Source organism: Anser brachyrhynchus, assembly GCF_964034855.1.
Source record: "Anser brachyrhynchus genome assembly, chromosome: 1".
Lineage (NCBI taxonomy): Eukaryota > Metazoa > Chordata > Aves > Anseriformes > Anatidae > Anser > Anser brachyrhynchus.
The window spans coordinates 187,286,971-187,307,117 of NC_137694.1; the positions used below are offsets into that span (position 1 = coordinate 187,286,971).

At 34.0% G+C, this 20,147-nt stretch overlaps 1 protein-coding gene across 12 annotated transcripts in view; it reads right to left on the reverse strand.

Annotated features, from left to right (window-relative positions):
- The window catches only part of NBEA (neurobeachin), a 518,392-nt gene that overhangs the window by 355,962 nt on the left and 142,283 nt on the right, over positions 1-20,147 (reverse strand). For all 12 annotated transcript variants that reach the window (XM_080568262.1, XM_080568264.1, XM_080568263.1 and 9 more), the window contains 8 exons: positions 19,842-19,950; positions 17,404-17,556; positions 16,442-16,610; positions 8,201-8,280; positions 7,284-7,346; positions 7,079-7,176; positions 5,765-5,857; positions 2,377-2,485 (listed from right to left, as the gene is read on the reverse strand). In XM_080568262.1, coding sequence (XP_080424388.1) covers positions 2,377-2,485; positions 5,765-5,857; positions 7,079-7,176; positions 7,284-7,346; positions 8,201-8,280; positions 16,442-16,610; positions 17,404-17,556; positions 19,842-19,950 — 874 coding nt within the window. The remainder of the gene's footprint in view (positions 1-2,376; positions 2,486-5,764; positions 5,858-7,078; positions 7,177-7,283; positions 7,347-8,200; positions 8,281-16,441; positions 16,611-17,403; positions 17,557-19,841; positions 19,951-20,147) is intronic.

Genomic DNA, 20,147 nt, shown 5'->3' on the forward strand with positions numbered 1-20,147 from the left:
CCATTAAGAAATAATGGTGGGACATGTTAAAAAAGTAATACCAGAGTACTTAATTAAAAAATTGAGTTTAGGTTTATTGAGACATTGTGCATTTTGTATGTAAAAAAAACCAACCAACCAACCAACCAAAGACACATAAGACAACAACAACAACAAAACATTTTCCAAGAACTGAAGTAAGAGCAGGTATATTGTCTCTACTATACCAGTAATTGGTCTAACAGTTATCAGAAAAAGAGAGACTTAAGGAATATATGACTGTGAGGGGACTGTGGGGATGTGGTACAGCTGGGGGATGTCTGTATGTGGGTTGAGGATACAAAAATCTCTTAAACTAAATACAGATACCCAGACACACATACAAACACAAATAATGTAACGAGCCAAAGGAAATGCATTCTTTAAAGGTGTATCTCCTCTTCAAATAGAACTCGAGCTGAGATATGTTTTCAAGAACCACATATCTAGTTACTGCACTCAGTCTAGGATACTGTCATCAGATTCAATTGCTCTCTCTACCTGCTTGTGAATCATGGAATTATTTGGGTTGGAAGGGACCTTAAGTATCACTGAATTCCAATCCCTGCCTGCCACAGGCAGGGACACATTCCACTAGACCAGGATGCTCAACACCCCATCCAACCTGGCCTTGAACACCTCCAGGGATGAGGCATCCACAGTTTCTCTGGGCAAAATATTCCAGTGCCTCACCACTCCCTGAGTAAAGAATTTCTTCTTAATGCCTAATCTAAATTTACCCTCTTTTTAGTTTAAAGACATTACCCCTTGTAATACCACAGCATTCCCTGATAAAGTGCCTCCAGCTTTCCTGTAGCCCCCCTTTTGGTACTGGAAGGCCACTACAGGATCTCCCTGGACGGAGAACTTCTGCAGGCTAAACAACCCCAAATCTCAGCCTCTCTTCATAGGAGCCTTCTGCTGGGGGCCCCATAGCTGAACACAGTACTCCATGTGGGGTCTCATGAGAGCAGAGTAGAATGGGGAAAATCACCACCCTCGACCTGCTGGCCATGCTTTTCTGACAGAGTCCCAGATATGGTTGGCTTCCAAGTGTAGATTGCTAGCTCATGTTGAGTTTCTCTTCAATCAACATCCCCAAGACCTTCTCCTCAGGCCTGTTCTCAATCCATTCTCCACCCAGCCTCTATTTTTGCTCAGGATTGCCCCGACCCAGCTGCAGCACCTTGCACTTGGCCTTGCTGAACTTCATGAGCTTTGCACAGGCCCACCTCTCAAGCCTGTAGAGGTCACTCTGAATGGCATCTCTTCCCCTCCAGCTTATCAATCACACCACACACCTTGGTGTCTTCGGCAAACTTGCTGAGGGTGCACTCGATCCCACTGTCCATGTCAACAACAATGATGTTAAACAACACCTGTCCCAGTACTGACCCCTGAAGAACACCACTCATCACTGATCTCCACCTGGACATCAAGCCAGTGACTGCAATGCTGTGAGTGCGACCACCCAGCCAATTCCTGACCCACTGGGTGGTCCATCTATCAAATCTATATCTCTCCAATTTAGAGACAAGGATATCATGAGGGACAGCGTCAAATGCTTTGCACAAGTCCAGGTAGATGATGTCAGTTGCTCTTCCCCTACCCACCAATGCTGTATCCCCATTGTAGAAGACCACCAGATTTGTCAGGCACACCTTGCTTTTGTGAAGCCATGTGGGCTGTCACCAATCACCTCCTTACGTTTCATGTGGGTTTGGACCAACTTCATGTTTATAATACATAAACTAAATTGTGCATCATCAAAAATGACTTTTCTGCAAGAGGCTGTTAGACATTTAAATATTTGTAGGTCACATTCATCTCCTCAACAAGTATCTGTTACATTGAAGTGACTGTGTTCAGCTATCATCATAGTACCAATATGGATAGTTCAAAAAATAAAAAACAGCACTTTTCAAAATTTTATTAACTTGAAAAGAATTTCACCAAAAAGGGGAAAAAAAAAAAAAAAAGAAGTAAAAATGGTAAAAATGCATCTCTTTAGCTCTAGCACTCTCTAGTTCAAGCAATGGAGGAGTAAGAGCCTGCAGTAACTTTATTGTTATTATTACTATTTTTGAAAGTGATGAACAACTTAAATAGCAGGATCTTTTCCACCACCCATTGTAATGCTGTAAATAAAAAGTTTTATTAAGAATATCCAAAAATATCCAAAGCATGGGAGAATAAATTCTGAGCCAGTGTCCTTCCTTAAAATTTAAAAAAATTCTCAAAAGTCTTGCAAATCAGGATATTGCAAAGCCCAGAGTGTACAAAAAGGCTATATAAAAATATAATTAAGCCATACATTTTATAACAGAGATTACAATCTGTATGTTTAATAATTTGTACCTCATAAAGCGTGTTATATGTTGTAACTGTCACTGTATTTGTATGCAGCATCAACCTTTCTCCAAGAAGAGTGAAAAGACTGTGAGTATGCATGATTTCAACCTTTCGCCTGGAAGAGAAAACAAAAGTTCTATGAAAATGCCAAGCATGATGAAAATTCTCAAGTAAATGCAAAAACATTAAAGTCTAATATTTTGATGTTGTACTAAAAGTTCTAAAACCTGTTATTCTGCATATATTATGAATTAAACATCATTTAAGATCTTTCCTGATTTGAATGCTATTGTAGTAATATACAAAGATCCACAGCAAGCAATTCTATATTTGGGATGTCTTTTTTTTTTTTTAAATAAAAAATAAAATAAAATGGCACATTGTTCTCTCATTCACTAGGATCCCAAAAGCTATGAAATTCAAATTGACTGAGGGGAATTTTACAGTCAGGAACAAGAAATACTATAATCTTAAAAAGCAGAGAGGAAAGCAGCTCATGTCAGTGAATTGTATCTATCGCCAAACACTCTTCTTTTTTAATTGGATATAGCATTAAAAATAGAGTACTTATTGTATATCGCATCATTAAATTTATCTACTGCTGTAATAAATACAAAATAAAGAATATTATTCAGAATAATTAACAATCTATATGAAAGCAGCAGGACCGTATGAAATAATATATAGTGAGGTTTCCTAGTTGTGCATTCAAAAGCTAAGAAACTCCTTTCTCATGATTACTGATGATGATAACACAGGCTTCAATCACACAGATTCATTCTAGAATTTTTGAAATGAATACATTATATTTAAATCTTCAAATAACCATTAAAGAGAGTGGCAACATCTTATAACAGTGTCTAGTCTTTGTCACACTAAAAGGAGTTTATAACTTATGAGAAAAACCACATGTATTCAACCTTGCAAGCTATGATGTGGTGCATGGAAGGAAAAAATAATTTGAATACCTATGCTAGTTACACTTAAACCGATTTTTGCTTTGTAACTAGCTGATCTGACTTACATAATGTACGAATTCTTCTAAAGAAACAAAAAATAATCTTTATTGTAAAGACACTCAAAACAGGTAAAACTAATTATTATGGAAAAATAAAATGTTAAGGAACACCATAAATAGCACAGGTTAATGTATTTTGTAGCTTTACTTTGCTGTATTTGAGATTAGATATATTTAAAAGTAGAAAATTATAAACGTACAAGCCTATATAGTCCTGTTTTAAGAAGGTTTAAATGTGCAGATAAAAAGAAGTGAAAAAATGGCTGTAACCACTGTCAGTGGGAAGCATCAAAGAGGTAGAGAAGGAAAAGAATAGGATCTGCCTACTGTTAAGGTTAGGCATAGTGGTCTGTCATCACAGATCACAAACAAAAATTAAGTACATCATTCAGAGTTTCATCTAACACATCAATGGTCACTTGTCCAGGTAGCCCATCACCTCAACTCTTTGGTTAATCTGCAAAGAATACCTAATGAATGGTAACTGTGTATTACTTTGATTCTTTTTTTTTTTTTTTTTTTTTTAATCTATTCCTTGGTTATTATTATTGTATTGGTTCAGATTTCATGAATTACATTATAACATCTCTTTATGCAATTCTACTTTAGTGCATTAAAGTAGAATTCCAAAAGGATGCCTGTTTCCTGTAATATAAAACAGAAATTTATAAGTGGTTTATAAACTTTATGTGGTTTACAATTTTGAAATTTCTTAGAATTTCCTGTATTTGACTACAATTTTATATAGCTATGCATATGCACATACATATGTGCACAAATAGGCACACCTCACAAGCATTAGTTATAAGATATGAAAATGGGAGACATTTTTACTTGCTGAAATGTACTAAAAATGTGAACATTCACAGATACCTAGGACTCTGTAGATTTTAATTAATTTATTTTTTTAATTCAAAGTAACAGAATATTCAAAGATACCTTGAAAGATGCACAATATTCAAGTGGATTTGAATGACTTCAATTACATGACAAAATAAGATTTTTATTTTTTTTTCAGTTGTCGTGTTAATTATGTACTTTCACTGAAGAATGGAAACTCCACAGATACATGCATAATTACAAGTAGATGCCCAGGATCAGGAACTGAAATCTCAGCTTCTGAAAAATCTCAGTTTTTCTTTTCTGTAATATTCTGCTGAGCATTTGCTACTCAGTTTATTGCATATGCAATAAATGATTTGAATAAATGTACTTATTTGGACACAGGCCTCTGCGCTAGTTAAACCTTTATCTGGTGTGTCTTAATTCAACTCCTATGAATTTGAACCATTTTTAGTAAGCAATGTTTGAAAAGCCCTTTGAGATTCTTGAATGGACTATGAATTCGCTTTATCAATTCCCAGAACACTCTTTGGTTTGCTGGATCCCAAGAGAAAATCCCATTTGGGAGCATGTTCTCAGCTAACTGTCTCTCAATTACGCTGTCATACTTTATTGATCTTATGGAGAAAAGCATGTATAGCAATACTGCACTCTGGCTGGAGTCCTAGTTTCTTTGCCTTCAGAGGAGGTTTTACATGATTTAAAGCATAGTATAGCATATAGCATAGCTATATATGTATATATATATATATAGCATAGCTATATATAGTATAGCATAACGCATAGCTATAGTAAAGCACATTGCTAACTTCCATCCTGCATACTATCCCACTGGAATATCTGCATACAAGAGGAAAAGTGATCAGCAGCAGGTTACATAGCCCTGCATGATTTTCAATTTTTTCTTAACATCAAATAAGGGAAGATGAGACTAAGTGCATCTATTTTGTGACTCAGGATCATTTTAAATATGAATATTTCTTGCTTCCCTTGTTATAGAGGCATGATCTTACCTCATTTTTTTACGATCGTTTACTAGCTGTTTACTTTTTATTCTGAATTTTTCCATGTGAATAACACATTCTATTTCATTTTTCCCATCAGTTTGAAGGTATTTTTAAAAGTACAACCCTGACACATTTATTGCAATCACACTGAAAATTTGAGCAACAAATTTTTGATGACAATCATATGTTTCCTACAACCCTTATCTGAACATGCAAGAGAAATTTCTAAAATGTATTTTTGAAAAATGGTTTTAGATCATTTCAATATTTAATTTTCAACATATTGTATATTTGGTAGATAAGCACTATATCTTTTCAAATGTCATAATAGTAACAAGTTAACTAGAAGAGCAATTTTATCCTAATGTATAAAAGTAACAGAATATGCAAATGATTAAATGGGAAATGTAACAATTTTATTCTATGTCATTTCTGAAGACTGTTAAATTATGTAAAGTAATTATGACAAAAAGACATGAAGAACTGTGAATTTACACTACTACAATAATTTTAAAACTACACTTACTTATGGCCCAAGTGTTTGAGAAAATATCCGAGAACCTTCAAAGCTTGCACCCATATACTCTCACTTTTGGAAGCCAATAATTTATAAATTACTCTAAAAAAGAAAAACAAATTCAACAAGGTTTTTCATTTTATTACTGAATATCACACACACACATTGTATTTCACTAAACAGGAATATCTTATAAGGAACTTATAACACTAAAACCCAACAACTTACATAAAATGGAAGGGTATACTGAAATCACCAAGCACAGCATAATGATTTGATTATGAGCTCTTTAGGTTAGAGGCATGGTGTCTTTTCATTCAGTTCAATGTTTCATACCAGAAAGAATAAAACCTTTCCTAATATTCTTCCCTAACTAGAAGAAGAAAATAAAAGACAGCCTGAGAAGTTGTATCTTAAGACAAAAGGAAAAGATTGGAACACAAAGTCACACCACGGTTTTTCTTGAAGTACCTGGATGGTACAGAAAACAAAAATGTGGTTTGTTTGTTTGTTGCTATTTTGCTATAGAACTATAGATAGAAAACAATGTCCTAACTGTGAGCACAACAGGTCTTTCCTATACTTTTGTTTCAACTAGCATTGCCATTCAAATAGTTTTAAATACAAGTAGTATCATGAAGTTTTAAATATTTTATAGAAAACACAGCTTGAATTTATCAGTGATATGCATTTTTCTTCTATTCTTCTTGTATTTTCCAAAGTACAATACAAAATAAAAATCTATAGTAAACATTAAATTATTAACAATAAAATTATTAATCTTGGAAAAATCCTGCATTACCTCGGCTGGCAAAAATCCAGCCAAACCAAAAAAACCCCACCCTGCTTTTCTGTCAATTATCAGATATTAAAAGTATGAACAAGCACATAAATATATAAGTTCCACAGACACCTTTTTTATTTTTATTTTTTTCAGAGAGAATTTGAGAGATTAGGACATTTCTCTCATTTTCCTCTTCTTTCCCCCAAATTATGTAAAACATCAGAAGACAGAATATTCAACGATTCTGAGATAGATACTTGCCTTTTTGATGTATCTTGTTAATTACATATTCTATTTGAGATTGAGAAATAAGTACAGCAGTACATTTACCTTCAAATATAATAGTGATAACCTCAAGGGGAAAATTTTAGTCTCAGAGCTATCCAAAACCAGTCTGTTTTTGAAAAAGTTATATCCCGAATTAGTAAAATTGTACTTTGAAAGACCAGCAGTTGTGATATTTGTGTGAAAAAGAAGGCATTTGGAGAGTGATAATACTGGAACTACTTTTAAAATAGTTTCTCACTTCACTGTCTTACCGTATCCCATTTCTCTGATCAAAGGCAGGTATCATGGATGCTGGATGTTCGGACATTAGTGCCACTAGCAGCTGCAGCACATCATGAATATTTTCATCCTGTATGACAAGACCAATGTTACTCCACGAACTAACCTCAACAGCAAGCTTCCCACAGAGCTGATACAAGTGATTACAGTAAAAGATAGGTAATTTCAGTAATGTACCTCATGCATTGTTAATAAGTAATTTAATATGCTCTGCAGTTCATCTTCTTTCACACCTCGATCCTAAAAAAAATAATAAAATAAAAAAGAATGGATAAATTTTCAGAGAAAACTAATTCTTTAAAGTATGGCCTAAGAAAACTTGGACTGAGTCATGTAATTCTACAAATTTACTATGTATACTCAAAGAACTAAATTCTCATTTTCACTACATTCCTTTTCTGTACCACTGTGGAAATACAAAACAGCCAGAAGTCAGGCCTCTATTACTGCTAGAAATTATTCTTGTAGTGTGGGGTTTCAGATGGTATCAGCTATTACTGCCACTCTTCCAATTCCTGATGCTCAACCAAACAAAAAAAAAAAAAAAAAAAAAAAAGAAAAAAGCTAGATCAGAAAATACTGTTTTTCAGTCTAGTCTCACATGGCAAATTATACCTCAAAGACCATCTGTAATGGAGAGAAAGAAGAATCCTGGACTGTTTCAAACTGTAGTAGGACAGAAAATAAATAATAAAAAAATAAATAAATAAAAATAAAAGAATAAAATAAAGTAGTAACTGCAGAATCTAACTTAACAACTGCCATTACCTTGTCCTTTTATCAATGAAATATTTATCTATTATCATATACTATCATATAAAAACTGCTCCAAATACCTGAAAGGTTCTGTACTACTACATACTATTTCTGCAAGTTCCTTTAATAAAATATATATAGCTATATATATAGTTTGGTGAGGTTAATAAGAAATGTTGTATGGATTTACTGCCTTTATGTCTGTCAGAAGTATGTGCATCAATTAAAATTAACAACCAGAAACAGTTATAACGTCTGATAGGTATCAATTATTTACTACTCTGAAAGAACCTATATAACAGATATAAATGGTTTCCATTTGTAATTGACTGTTTTACCTTAAGTATAAGTTGTTTCAAAAACAGAAGCATAAATGCCCTTAGTGATATGATCTCTTTCTGTGAGGGCCGAGGACCATCTGGAAGAAGCAAAATATACCACATTTAAATATAAGCTAAGTCCTTTAATGAGTGCAGCTTCTTCAGTTCCTACAACAGATCTCGTATTGTATTCCTTTTATAAAAGATCGTATTTACAAACCTTTCAGAATAATGTTTTACAACATAATGCACCTTGAGTGATGTTTCATTTTTGAAGAAAAAAAAAATCCAGATATATTTTTTTAAACAAAGACATGAGAACATGAAGGGCAGTAATCAGATCTTGACTCACACAAGTGAATTAAGGTATAGGCTCTGTAGGTGTTCTCATATGATCCAGGAGACGTAAATTCGAATATAGACAACCACTCTCTTTATTGACTAATTCTACTCAACTGTCCCAAGGTCAGTGCGCAATTCAGGATAAAAATCTAGTTCTATTGACTACACTGAATGAAATTCCAGTGAAAACAGTGCAAGTTTAGACATCTAGAACAAATAAGCTTAGAAGGGTATGAACACAAAGCTGAATCTCACCTAAAATTTTTGATGACAACTTGGAATAACTAGGCCACTATGTTAAATGCCATCAGAATGAAATCCAAAAAAGAAATTAATGAAATATTAGTGATGGCCATTACTTGCAACAGAAACAAGCCATTTAATCAAAGAGAATTAAGGAGCATAAAAAGAAATAAAATCAATTTAAATCAGAGAAAAAAAAGTCTGCAATCCTTAATCCTTTAAAAAGTTGTGTTTGTAGAAGTACACTATAAAACCAAATGTAAAAAAAAATAAAGAAAAAAAAAGAATAAGAAGCAAAGACCTAGAATAAATATATTCACTTGAACTTTGCTATATTGTATATTCCATTCTCCCCTTTCATAAATAGTTAAGGTTGACCTCAAAATTTCTTTGTTAAATTTCTACTTTTCAAACAGTATGTGTCATACACTGTCATAAATTTTGCACAGTGAAAATCAGTGAATCATAATTTACTTTTTCATTAACCATTTTATCTTATGCTGATAAACACATATCAAAACTTAATAACACATATGTCTCAGTAGGATTTAAAATCCAGTTAAATCCAAAATTTTAATATATGTATTTATATATTAAATTTCGGGCTCCACTCTTCAAAGTGAAGTCATTGCTTTACACAGCTAATTCAGGAAAGTGCTTGTTGCAAACTTGAAGATGAGTTGTATTTGCTTAGCAAGGAAGAAGAAAAACACTAGTTAATCCTCTCAAGTTTCCTTCCCTGTTTCAGATGGAAGAGGAGGAGAGCTGAGTAAATTTCAGAAAGAATCAAATAAATTTCAGCCTTCTCCCCATTCCGTCATATGTCACAACTGTAAGGATATTGTTGTAAAAATCTCTTATATAGGCTTTGAAGCTATAGGAACAGTTTTCTATGAATACATTCTAATGGCACCATGAAACACCCACTTCCTGTTGTAAAAACAGAATTGAATGTTTTGGTACTAAATGCACTACATTAAAAACTGCATGTGCTTTTCTTGCGATGGTGTTGCTAGCCAACAGCTATTTTTTCCCTTAATTGAAATGCAGAATCTAACTCCTTTAACTGCATCACAGAAATCTGTGTCTTCACATTGCCTCTGTCCTCCTACACCTTACCAGGTTTCATAACAGAAAATATCTGAAAACCAGGTCTAAAAAACTGAGGTGTTTTGTCTTTCCTGAAAGACTGTAATTATGGAAACAGAAAATGGAACAATAAGGCAAAGGAGAGCTCTTCAAAGCCTTCTTGTAACAGAAATTTCAAAGGGTGGATTAAAAAGAAAATATCCCAAATTAACTTGGAACCTCTTCAAAGATACCTGAGTTTCATAGTTATTCATATACCCGATAGTTTCTCTGGAGATATAGAAGAACCCTTTTGAGTTCTTCAACATGCAAAAGACACAAAAGGAGTTCTTGCTTGCAGGTTATATGCCAAGCAGACAGAACAATGTTTTTTTTTTTTTTTTTTTTTTTGCTTTTGTCTCCCATTACTGATTTTTTCTTGAATTTTAATTGTGTTTTGAATCTTCATTGCCTTAGAATCAGAAAAATGGGGATAGTCTCTACTCAAAAGACTTCATTACTTTGAAAATTAAAAGAGGACTGGTAAAGAAAAATAACAGAGGCTAGAGAAACTGGACGCTATGTAAACCAGTTAGCTACAAGTACTGGAAGAATGGACTGCACAGCAATTGTAATGCAAGAGTCACCTGATACAGACTGAATGCAAAAAATTTGGGAAATTGTAAAGATACATAAAACAAATTAACCACTGTAATTTGTTATTTCATCGGACTTTTTGACTTCATTACTAGTTGAAGAAGTAATACCAGACAGATTTATTAAAAAAAAATAAAATGATATTGTTTCCTGTGGAAATTGGTTTCACTTTTGCTGTATTTCCTGATGTCAGGATTATTTCACAGGTTTCCATTCAATGTGGTCTTCAAAAACAAGTCATTTTTTTTCCTGTCACCTATTTATAACTGGCAATTGAATCAAAAACAAATGATCAAACAAAACACAACAATAAAATAAGAAACTCAATTCCATAGTATTAAGTAGAAAACTTACTTCCTTTATGTACATGTGCATCTGAAATGTAAAACTATCAAGCAAAATTATATGAAAAAATATGTATCAAGTATCTATACATTTTGAAATAGTGTCTCTAATACATGAGAAGGAAACAAAACAACATAAATTTACCATAGTGAATAAAGAAAGAAATACTATTTTGAAATACAAAAGCAATAATGAAAGAGAAGATAGAAAACCAAATCTGAAACAAGCATTTGAGTTTTTTAAGTAATTCAAAATGTTTGCATGTCCTGTTTTATAAGCTGAATTGCAGAAGAATCAGGAGGTGAACTTTCACTTTTTTTTTGAGAAAAAATGTTAGTCAAATAAGAGGGTATACTAAACTCAGTCAGTACAGAAAACACACCCAACTTTGTGCTTTATTAAGACAGAAGAAAGCAATAAAACTTCAAGGCAGAAAAATGTCTGCAAGTAATAGTAAATCAAACTGCTAATATTAAAATGTGTTTCAATATTGCTGTGTAAAAAAATGACAAATGTATACAAGAAGAAAGCATTATACTATTAAAATGTCTGCATGAATAAGCTTACTTTTAATATGACAGCAAATCATCTGAAAAGAGTATAACATGGTCAAATTTCTGATATTGGCAAGATCTATATTAAAGTTTCTTTCAGATTTGAAAGGTCTTATGGCAAGTTAGCTTAGAGTTTCAGTTGTCTCTGATAAGGAGATACCATATTTCATTCTGATGCGCTGGAAGGAAGGGTTGCCATCTAGAGGGACCTGGACAGGCTCAGAAGGTGGACCCATGTGAACAACATGCGGTTCAACAAGGCTACATTCATGGTCCTGCACTTGGTTCAGGCAATCCCAAACATGAATACAGGCTGGGTAGAGAATACATTGAAAGTAGCCCTGAGGAGAACTTGAGGGTACTGGTGAATGAAAAACTCCCCATGAGCCAGAAATGTGCACTTGCAGCCCAGAAAGCCAATCTTATCCTGGGCTGCATCAAAAAGAAATGTGGCGAGCAGGCTGAGGGAGGTGATTCTCCCCCTCCTCTACTCTGCTATTCTGAGACACCACCTGAAATACTGCATTCAGCTCTGGGTCTCCCAACATAAGAGAGACACAGACCTGTTAGAGTGAGTCTGGAGGAGGGCCACAAGGATGATCGGAGGGCTGGAACATCTCTCCTATGAAGAGAGGCTGAGAAAGTTGGAGTTACTTAGCTTAGAGAAGAGAAGGCTCAGGGGAGACCTTATTGCTCTCTACAACTACCTGAACGGAAGTGGTGGAGGGCTGGGGGTCAGCCTCTTCTCACAGATAACTAGTGATAGGACTAGAGGGAATGACCACAAGTTGCGCCAGGGGAGGTTCAGGTTGGAAATTAGGGGAAATTTCTTCTCAGAAAGAGTAGTCAGGCATTGGAACAGGTTGCTCAGGGAAGTGGTGGAGTCACCGTTCCTGGGGATGTTTAAGGAAAGGTTGGATGTGGTGCTTAGGGATGTGGCTTAGTGGGTAATATTGGTGGTAGGGGGATGGTTGGATCAGATGGTCTTGGAGGTCTTTTCCAACTTTAATGATTCTATGATTCTATGACCTTATAGTGGACTTCCAGGCCTTAAAGGCCTAAAAGAAAGGTGGGGAGAGACACTTTTTCAGGGAGTGATGTGATATGACAGAGGGTAATGGCTTTAAACTAAAAGAGAGTAGATTTGGATTAGCTATTCAGAAGAAATTTTTAAATCAGAGGGTGGTGAGGCACAGCAACAGGTTGCCCAGAGAAGCTGTGGATGACCCATCCCTGAAAGCATTCAAGGCCAAGTTGGATGGGGCTTTGAGTAACTTGGTCTAGTGGAAGGTGTCCACTAGGGGGGTTAGAACTAGATGATCTTTAAGGTCCTTTCCAACCCAAACCATTCTGCAATTCTATGATTTTCTCATATTGTGATATTTTTCTGTTTCTTACAGTAAAACGACCACTCAACAGGTCTCATTCTTTCATTCTGAAATATCAAATGACACTTTTGAGGCAGCAAGTCTAACATTCACATCATTGTATTTTACAAGCATAAGTTTCTAGCTTTTACAAACTTCTCTTTACACACTATTTTATTTTTTAACAAATGGTAAACTTGCAGATAATACGTGGCAGTAGTGGCTGCATGCTGTTTAATAAAATCAACACAAAAACAACATCCTGGAACAGTTAACTTCTCTGATTTATTAGGACTGGTGAAGTTATGAATTGCTGAAAACAGAAGTGTAAAGAAAAAAGCATAAGGCAGTATTATCTACACCTTTTTCTATTTGTAGTATTCTAAGATTATGAGCCTGAATCAACCAGATTTCCACATCACATTGGCAGATTGCACTTAATGTTAAAAAAAAAAAAAAAAAAAAGGATGTCTGGGGAAGAAAAGTAATGAAGTAATGTAATATCCAGTCAATCAAACATTTTGAAAAGTTTGGGGGAATTTTATCAATCAATGAAAATAATTAATGTGTGTTCCATAAAACAATATGAAATTAAGTTAATATGAAATGAAATTTAGCTACCAATCACCTCAGAAATTAATTTATTTCCACAGTTATTTGATTGCAAGTCATCATAATTATTACCCCTGTACTAGTCAGAAGCAGAAGCAACCTGTAACATAATAGCAAAAAAAATCTTACTGTTGATTTGCTGATACAGTGCTATGTCACTGTTCTTCTTCCCTGGCAAGCCAACATGTTCAACTCAATACAATGAAAGTCATTTTTAGATAGGAAATGCTACACAATACAGCTGTATCAAATACATAGGACTTTCTGCAGTCTAAGCAACAGGGAGGAACAAAGAAGAAGTTGAAATCAGCCTTGAAGAAAGGTAGGTTTATCTGGAAATCTATCTGACAAAAAGAGGAAATTCTGATCTAGTGGATAACAATACGTATTTTGAAAATGTACATGGACTCACCATATATAAAATGCCTTCCCAACTACACTACACAGGCCTTAGTAATCGTGATTTTTGTTGTCGTACCACTACACCAAACAAACAGTAATCTGCACTATCCGACTACATTTCAGAGAGCTATCTAGTTGTATTCTTACAGAAACACGTGCCTAGTTTGGAATTGACACAAATGAGAAGAGAAGGTACTACACCCTTAAAATACATAAGAATTAGAGAAAAGATAGGGAAGTAAAAGAGCCATATGTATGCTAATTCAGAGTAACTGATTCATTTTTCATTCTTAATTTTGTGTCCTTGTGTACCCCATGCCTTCTGCTCAGATTTTGATGAATACATTATATATTTTTTGTAGCTACTCAGGTGGCCTTACATATATCAGTACTCAAAAGATACAGCTAACTGCAGAGAGGCAGATCTGGGCAAGAAAAAAGCAAGCCATACCTCCTGCAGAAAGAAATGTCACACAGTTTCCACAAAAGAGCAAGCCTAGCCATAGGGAAGTCGCACACGCAATACGTTCCCAAAGTGTTGTTAGGTACTAGTATCATGACACAGAACTACAGGAACTCTTTAATTAAAACAAAACAAAACAAGCAAACGAACAAAAGAATTAAAGCAATAAGTAGACAATATTATCCAACTTGCAATCTCAAACTAGTTGAGCAATTTTCCAGATCTCTATCTAGATGTAAATGTAGCTGACATCTGGAAACTTTACCTCCCAGTAGCTGGTCATTCAACAGTCACAAATAACAGTGTACTTATAAACTCATCAGCTGCGCATCTAACTTCCTAATTCCTCTCTGAGCTCATTTCTGGTTAACCTGCCTGGAGGTAAAACTGTACCTAAGCAGCACTGCAGTGCAATCTTCATCAGGACATCGAAAGCATGAGGCTGGATAGAGTCAGCCCTACAGCAAGATTCAGCTAACCCTACTTGTAGACATCTACAGTGTACTTGGCTACACATGAGACGGGCTTCTAACCTTCCACTGAAGTCAATGGAGGGCTAGTCAATATAACCAATGGAGTCTAGAGAGTAAATACCTTTCAAACCAAATAGCTCTCTGTCTCTATTGACTCAGGCCAGGATTCAGTTTCCTAAACATACTTTCCAGTGCAATTTGACACACCATAAGGTATCTAAGATATCTACACATTGCTAGCAGTGAAACACAGGACACCTGCATCCTTCTGCAGCAGACCCTGAAAGGGAAGTAGGATGCCCCATAGAGATTAAAATAATGCTTGAAAGCCAAATGCTGGCAGCTGAATCCATCCTGTATTCCATTGTCTATTATCGGCAGACATCTAGCTCAAATTGAAACACCTACTTTGTAGGTACCAAAGATGAATGCGGCTTAATTCCATTTGGGCAGAGGGAATCCAGAGTCAGTATCAGTGGAAAATACTTTTTTATCATTCAAAAAAAAAAAAAAATCCAAGCTAATTAAGGAACAGCTGCAGTTAATTTTCATAATCTGATATTACAAATTTTTCATTCAAATGAATAGAGAACAGAAGCACATTGTGCTTTTGTTAGTTATTTTTAAAGCAATTTTAATTATTCTATGAAGAATATAGTTAGTCTAACATTATACTGTGAGATAACTCTGAATGAGGTCCCAGCTCCATTTTTTTTTTCTTGTTAATAATAAAACTGGTAGGAACAATTCTTACCCTAGATTAAGCATCCTCACAGACAGCTATTCCTGTGGGCCTCAACAAGTTATAATTCCACTGCCTGTGAGTATATATAAGAAATGTTCCTTCAATTTTTATTTATTCACAAAATAATTACATACAGCTATGCACATAGCTCCGATAATAGAAGAATTAGCCAATAACTTATCTGTATTCAGATTCTTAAATATTTGCATATTTGACAGCACTACTGCATCTTTCAGTTGTTCAATTTTAGCATGACAGTAATGTAGTAACAGAATAAAGATAATTAATAACGTTCTAATATCAATTATTTTTTAAGAGACTTTCTGCCAAATCCTCCCTTCTTTACACAAGTAGTCTGCTAAATGTAATGACATTACAGCTGGAGTGTATAGGATTTACAATGATTTGATGCTCTGGTTAATACACATCTGTTACATACAGCATTTAGCCTTCATGTATTATCGTATTTTGTTGTTGCTATTGTTTAATGTTTCCTGAGCTAGACGAAGCACCTGACTATAAACAAAGTTAAATCAATCTCTATTTTGTAAGGACAATATTATCGAACTGGAAATACAGCTTTAGAAATCTCAGTAGTAAGAACCAGAGGCTTCCACTCTGTTTTCAATGTCACTTAACCCTACAAATCAATCATTATGATATTCAAACCCCACAAAACTTTGTTTGGTATATGAGATACACAAAATTTCTTCTTTGGTACAGAAGAAGAAGAATCAACGATTTTTCTATGTTTTTAAAGTAGCCCCACATAACACTGACACAAACATAAAGAACGGTGTGAGTAACTTGCTTGTCAGAGTTTTACTAAAAATACTTGCACAGTCATTGTATTGTTGAAGACTGGTACTGATTATTGTTGATTACTTACCTCCTTTCTCTATAAATCCAAGGAGCTTTGACAAATTTACATCACAAATCTTGCTATACAGGAAGTGTTTATAATATATTTCTTATGCACTGTACTTACCTAACCCTTTAGGAGTAATGCCACTGCTATCAGCAGGATTAACCACCCAGTAGTAGTATTTCAGTGTGTGCATTAACTGCAGTACTGTTCCTACTCTGCGTATAGTGTTATAGATTGTAGCAGTTCCAATGAATTCAGCTGACAAGTAGGTATACAAAGACAGCTGTACCTAAGAAATGAAATAATTATTCGCATAGGTGTAAGTTAAATATTAACAGCTTTAATTTGAAGAGTTGTTAGGACTTACTTTGGATATGATATTAAAAAATATAAAAAATTACAAAAAGCTTTACAGACTGCAGGGACTGGATCGTCATCTGGAATGACCTCCAGAAACTCCTTCCAACCTAAATTGTCTATGATTATGATTAATGCAAAAATAAATGTGCTGGTTTGTATTATATTTTGTGTTTTTATACTAAAAGTATATGTTTTTAGATTTTAGGACCATGCCACTTTTCACTTTCGTCCACATTTCTGAACTGTGATTTTTTAGGGAAATATTTTTTTCACTATAATCAGAGATAAATGACATCTCTTTTTATAGTTTTATGAACACAAATACATAATTTAAATCAAAAGGAAAATGTATGTGAATGTGTAATAAAAGATAGCTTACTTTTTGCTTACAAATAAAAATACATACACTTATGCTTTATCACTAGGAAAACAATGCAACCACTTAAGAAGGGACTGGGTTTCCAGAAACAGTATTTTGATAGAATTAGCCAGAATCTTAGGCAAGAATATAACTACTTTTACAAATGCATAAGACTCACTGGAGATTACAGTTAAGCAGGGGATAGACTTCATGATCTAAAAAGTTTTTGCTATTACCATGTTTTTAAATTTAATATATATATACATATACATAATATATATATAAGTACCATGGCATATAAGAACACTACTATTTCACTTCACTGTATAAGAGTCATAACATCTTTCAAATGTACAATTACCTTTGCAGGGGTATGGATCCAGATAGCAGGATTAAAAAGGATGTGATCACATAATTGCTTCAGCAGAGGTGCTCCATGAGACAATCCATCCAAATATTTTGCAAATGATAAAAATTGTTCCAGAACTGCTCTGGTTATGTGAACTCTAGATGACTGGGGAAAAATAACATAAAAAAGGATTTTTTTTTAACTTCTTCATTAAAATACAGCAGAAATATTAAACGATATTTTCACCAGGCTCATCTTTACTAAATATATGCAACCTCATATGTTTTTATTTCATTGGATATGAAAGGATATCAACTTATACTTCATAATAATATTTATGATCATTCTAAGGACTACATTTTATGAGTTCAAAATATTAATCAACTCAGTGTAAATCTTTTTTATTTTTTCCTTTTTTGGTTGTTTTAATACAAGCCAGTCAGCATTCTATATCCTATGACATAGTGCCTTGAGAACTTCCATCTGAAGTCCTTAGCTCTCCTTCAGTTAGTTTGTGTGTCTTACTGAAATTGGGTTTATCAACATGTAAATACATATTACTGGGAAACTTGCTTTGTTAAACATAAGTAATTAAGGATTTGGGTTCAAAATTTCCTCAAATTTTGAGAGAGCTGTTCAACTTCATAGCATATGTTATGAAATTACTGCTAAGACCTGCTCCTAAGTAGCAACATGGCAAGTGGTCTTTGACAAACTTCTTTATATACCAAGTAAACAAAAGGAACCAATAGGAAAAAATCACTAAAAATCCTCCCATTTGCCTTCCCTACAAAATGTTCCAATTACTTTTAATGCTATAAATACAGTCTGGGAACATGCAGATTTGTTATTTTTAGATGTGAAGTCCATTTGTCAGTAATACAAGTTCAGCCTGGATATTGAGTTTCCTTTGGCTTGTACATCACAAATCACAATAAACAGTCTTCAGCTAATAAGAACAAACAGGTTATTTTGATGTTTATGTCAGAAAATGAACAACAGATAATTTACAAATAATAAAATAGAGCCTGACTGGGAAACAAAAGGATTTTTTCCTGACATGTGCCAACTGAACATAAGCATATAATGAAAAAATAAAATACATCTTTTTAAAGAACTTCAACCAAGGAGAATATAGCATTAAAAAACAAGCAAACAAACAAACAACAAATGTACAATGTACATTTCTTTGTACATATAAATGTACAGTGTATTCAGTGTGTGTGAACCACAGTGCTCTATTCAAGAGCAAAGGACTCCATGCGGACTCACTGGCCTGCCTGCACATAACATATAGAACTGGAGCTAAGAGCTTTTTAAATTCATTCTGACTATAAATCACAAGAAAACCTACCACAGCAAAAATAAATAAATAAATAAATAATAAAAATCTTAGAATAATCCTTTGTTTAAATCACACTTATTTAGTATGGAAAACATAGAGGCAAAGAGAATAATCTGCTTTCATATAAAACTTCAATGAAGGTAAGCTCTTTCTCTGTAAGAATGTATTTTCCTAGGTGCAAATAACATAGGGATCAGAATAAGAGAAATTATTTATAACTCTTCTTTAAAATTCAATACATTTTTAAATGCATGATTATCATAATTTAATCATTGGAGAACACAAAACTATAAAGGTAACTCCTCAGATGATTGTTATTATACTGATCACATCTGATAGCAGCCACTCGAGAATGTCACAGCCATAAGATTCAACTGTAAGGGTATCACTATTTTAATAATATTAAAACAAACTACCGTCAGCTGTGCATAATTAGAGTAACTGGATCTCATAAGGTTTTGGGGCCAGGGAGCAGATAACATCTGTCAGGCAAGCATCTGAACTGAACCTCAGCCTTGTGATAACTGCTTAACATGTCTAAAAACAAATAAGTAAAGGAAATGCCACTTGCAACTGTTTTTTTCATAAACAAAATTATTTTACAGCTTTTTCCTTCAAAACCCAGATCAACTACATCAACAATTTCAGAACTAAGCCACAGAGGACTAACTTATTTTTTATTAACACACACAAAAAAGAAATGTAAACCTAAATTATTGCATGTCTGTGATATGCTTGTGCAAACTGGGAACTATATAACTTGGCTAAAAGAGATTTTAGGGGACAGAAAGTGGAGAAACACAAAACAAAATACATTTAAGTGATTCACAAACAGCTCTAAAGTAAAAGCATAAATTAGATAAACAGGATCAACTCCAGAAAATTGCTTCTTTGAATATTGGGAGATAAGAGACAAGGAAGATAAAAAAACAAACAAACAAACAAAAAAAACACTCCTGTAGACAACTTAGAAGTATTACAAATAAAAATGTCTAAAACCACAGATATGTTTTATTCTACCAGCCTTTTCATCTGAATGATTTGAAATACAAGAATGACGGTAGAAATACTAAGAACAAAGAACAAAACAATCAAAAACACATACCTTTTCGAGGAGGTAGCCAATGACTAAAAATCCTTTTCCACCAAGCATTTGTTCTTGCATGGCTACTGAACTCTTAAGAAGCTCAACCAAGAAAGCCAATAGGGTAGCGCTGCATGTAAAGAACAAGCATTTTTCAAGTTACAAATACAGAAGAATCAGTATGTTACATTCCCAATATTAACCAGGTATTAAACGAACACAAACAGGCTTAAAGTGGTGAACAATTCCTTGAAAGAATATAAATCTTACATTTCCTGTTGACAAATTTCTCCCATGGTTGTTCACATATTACAATGGTAGGAGTGG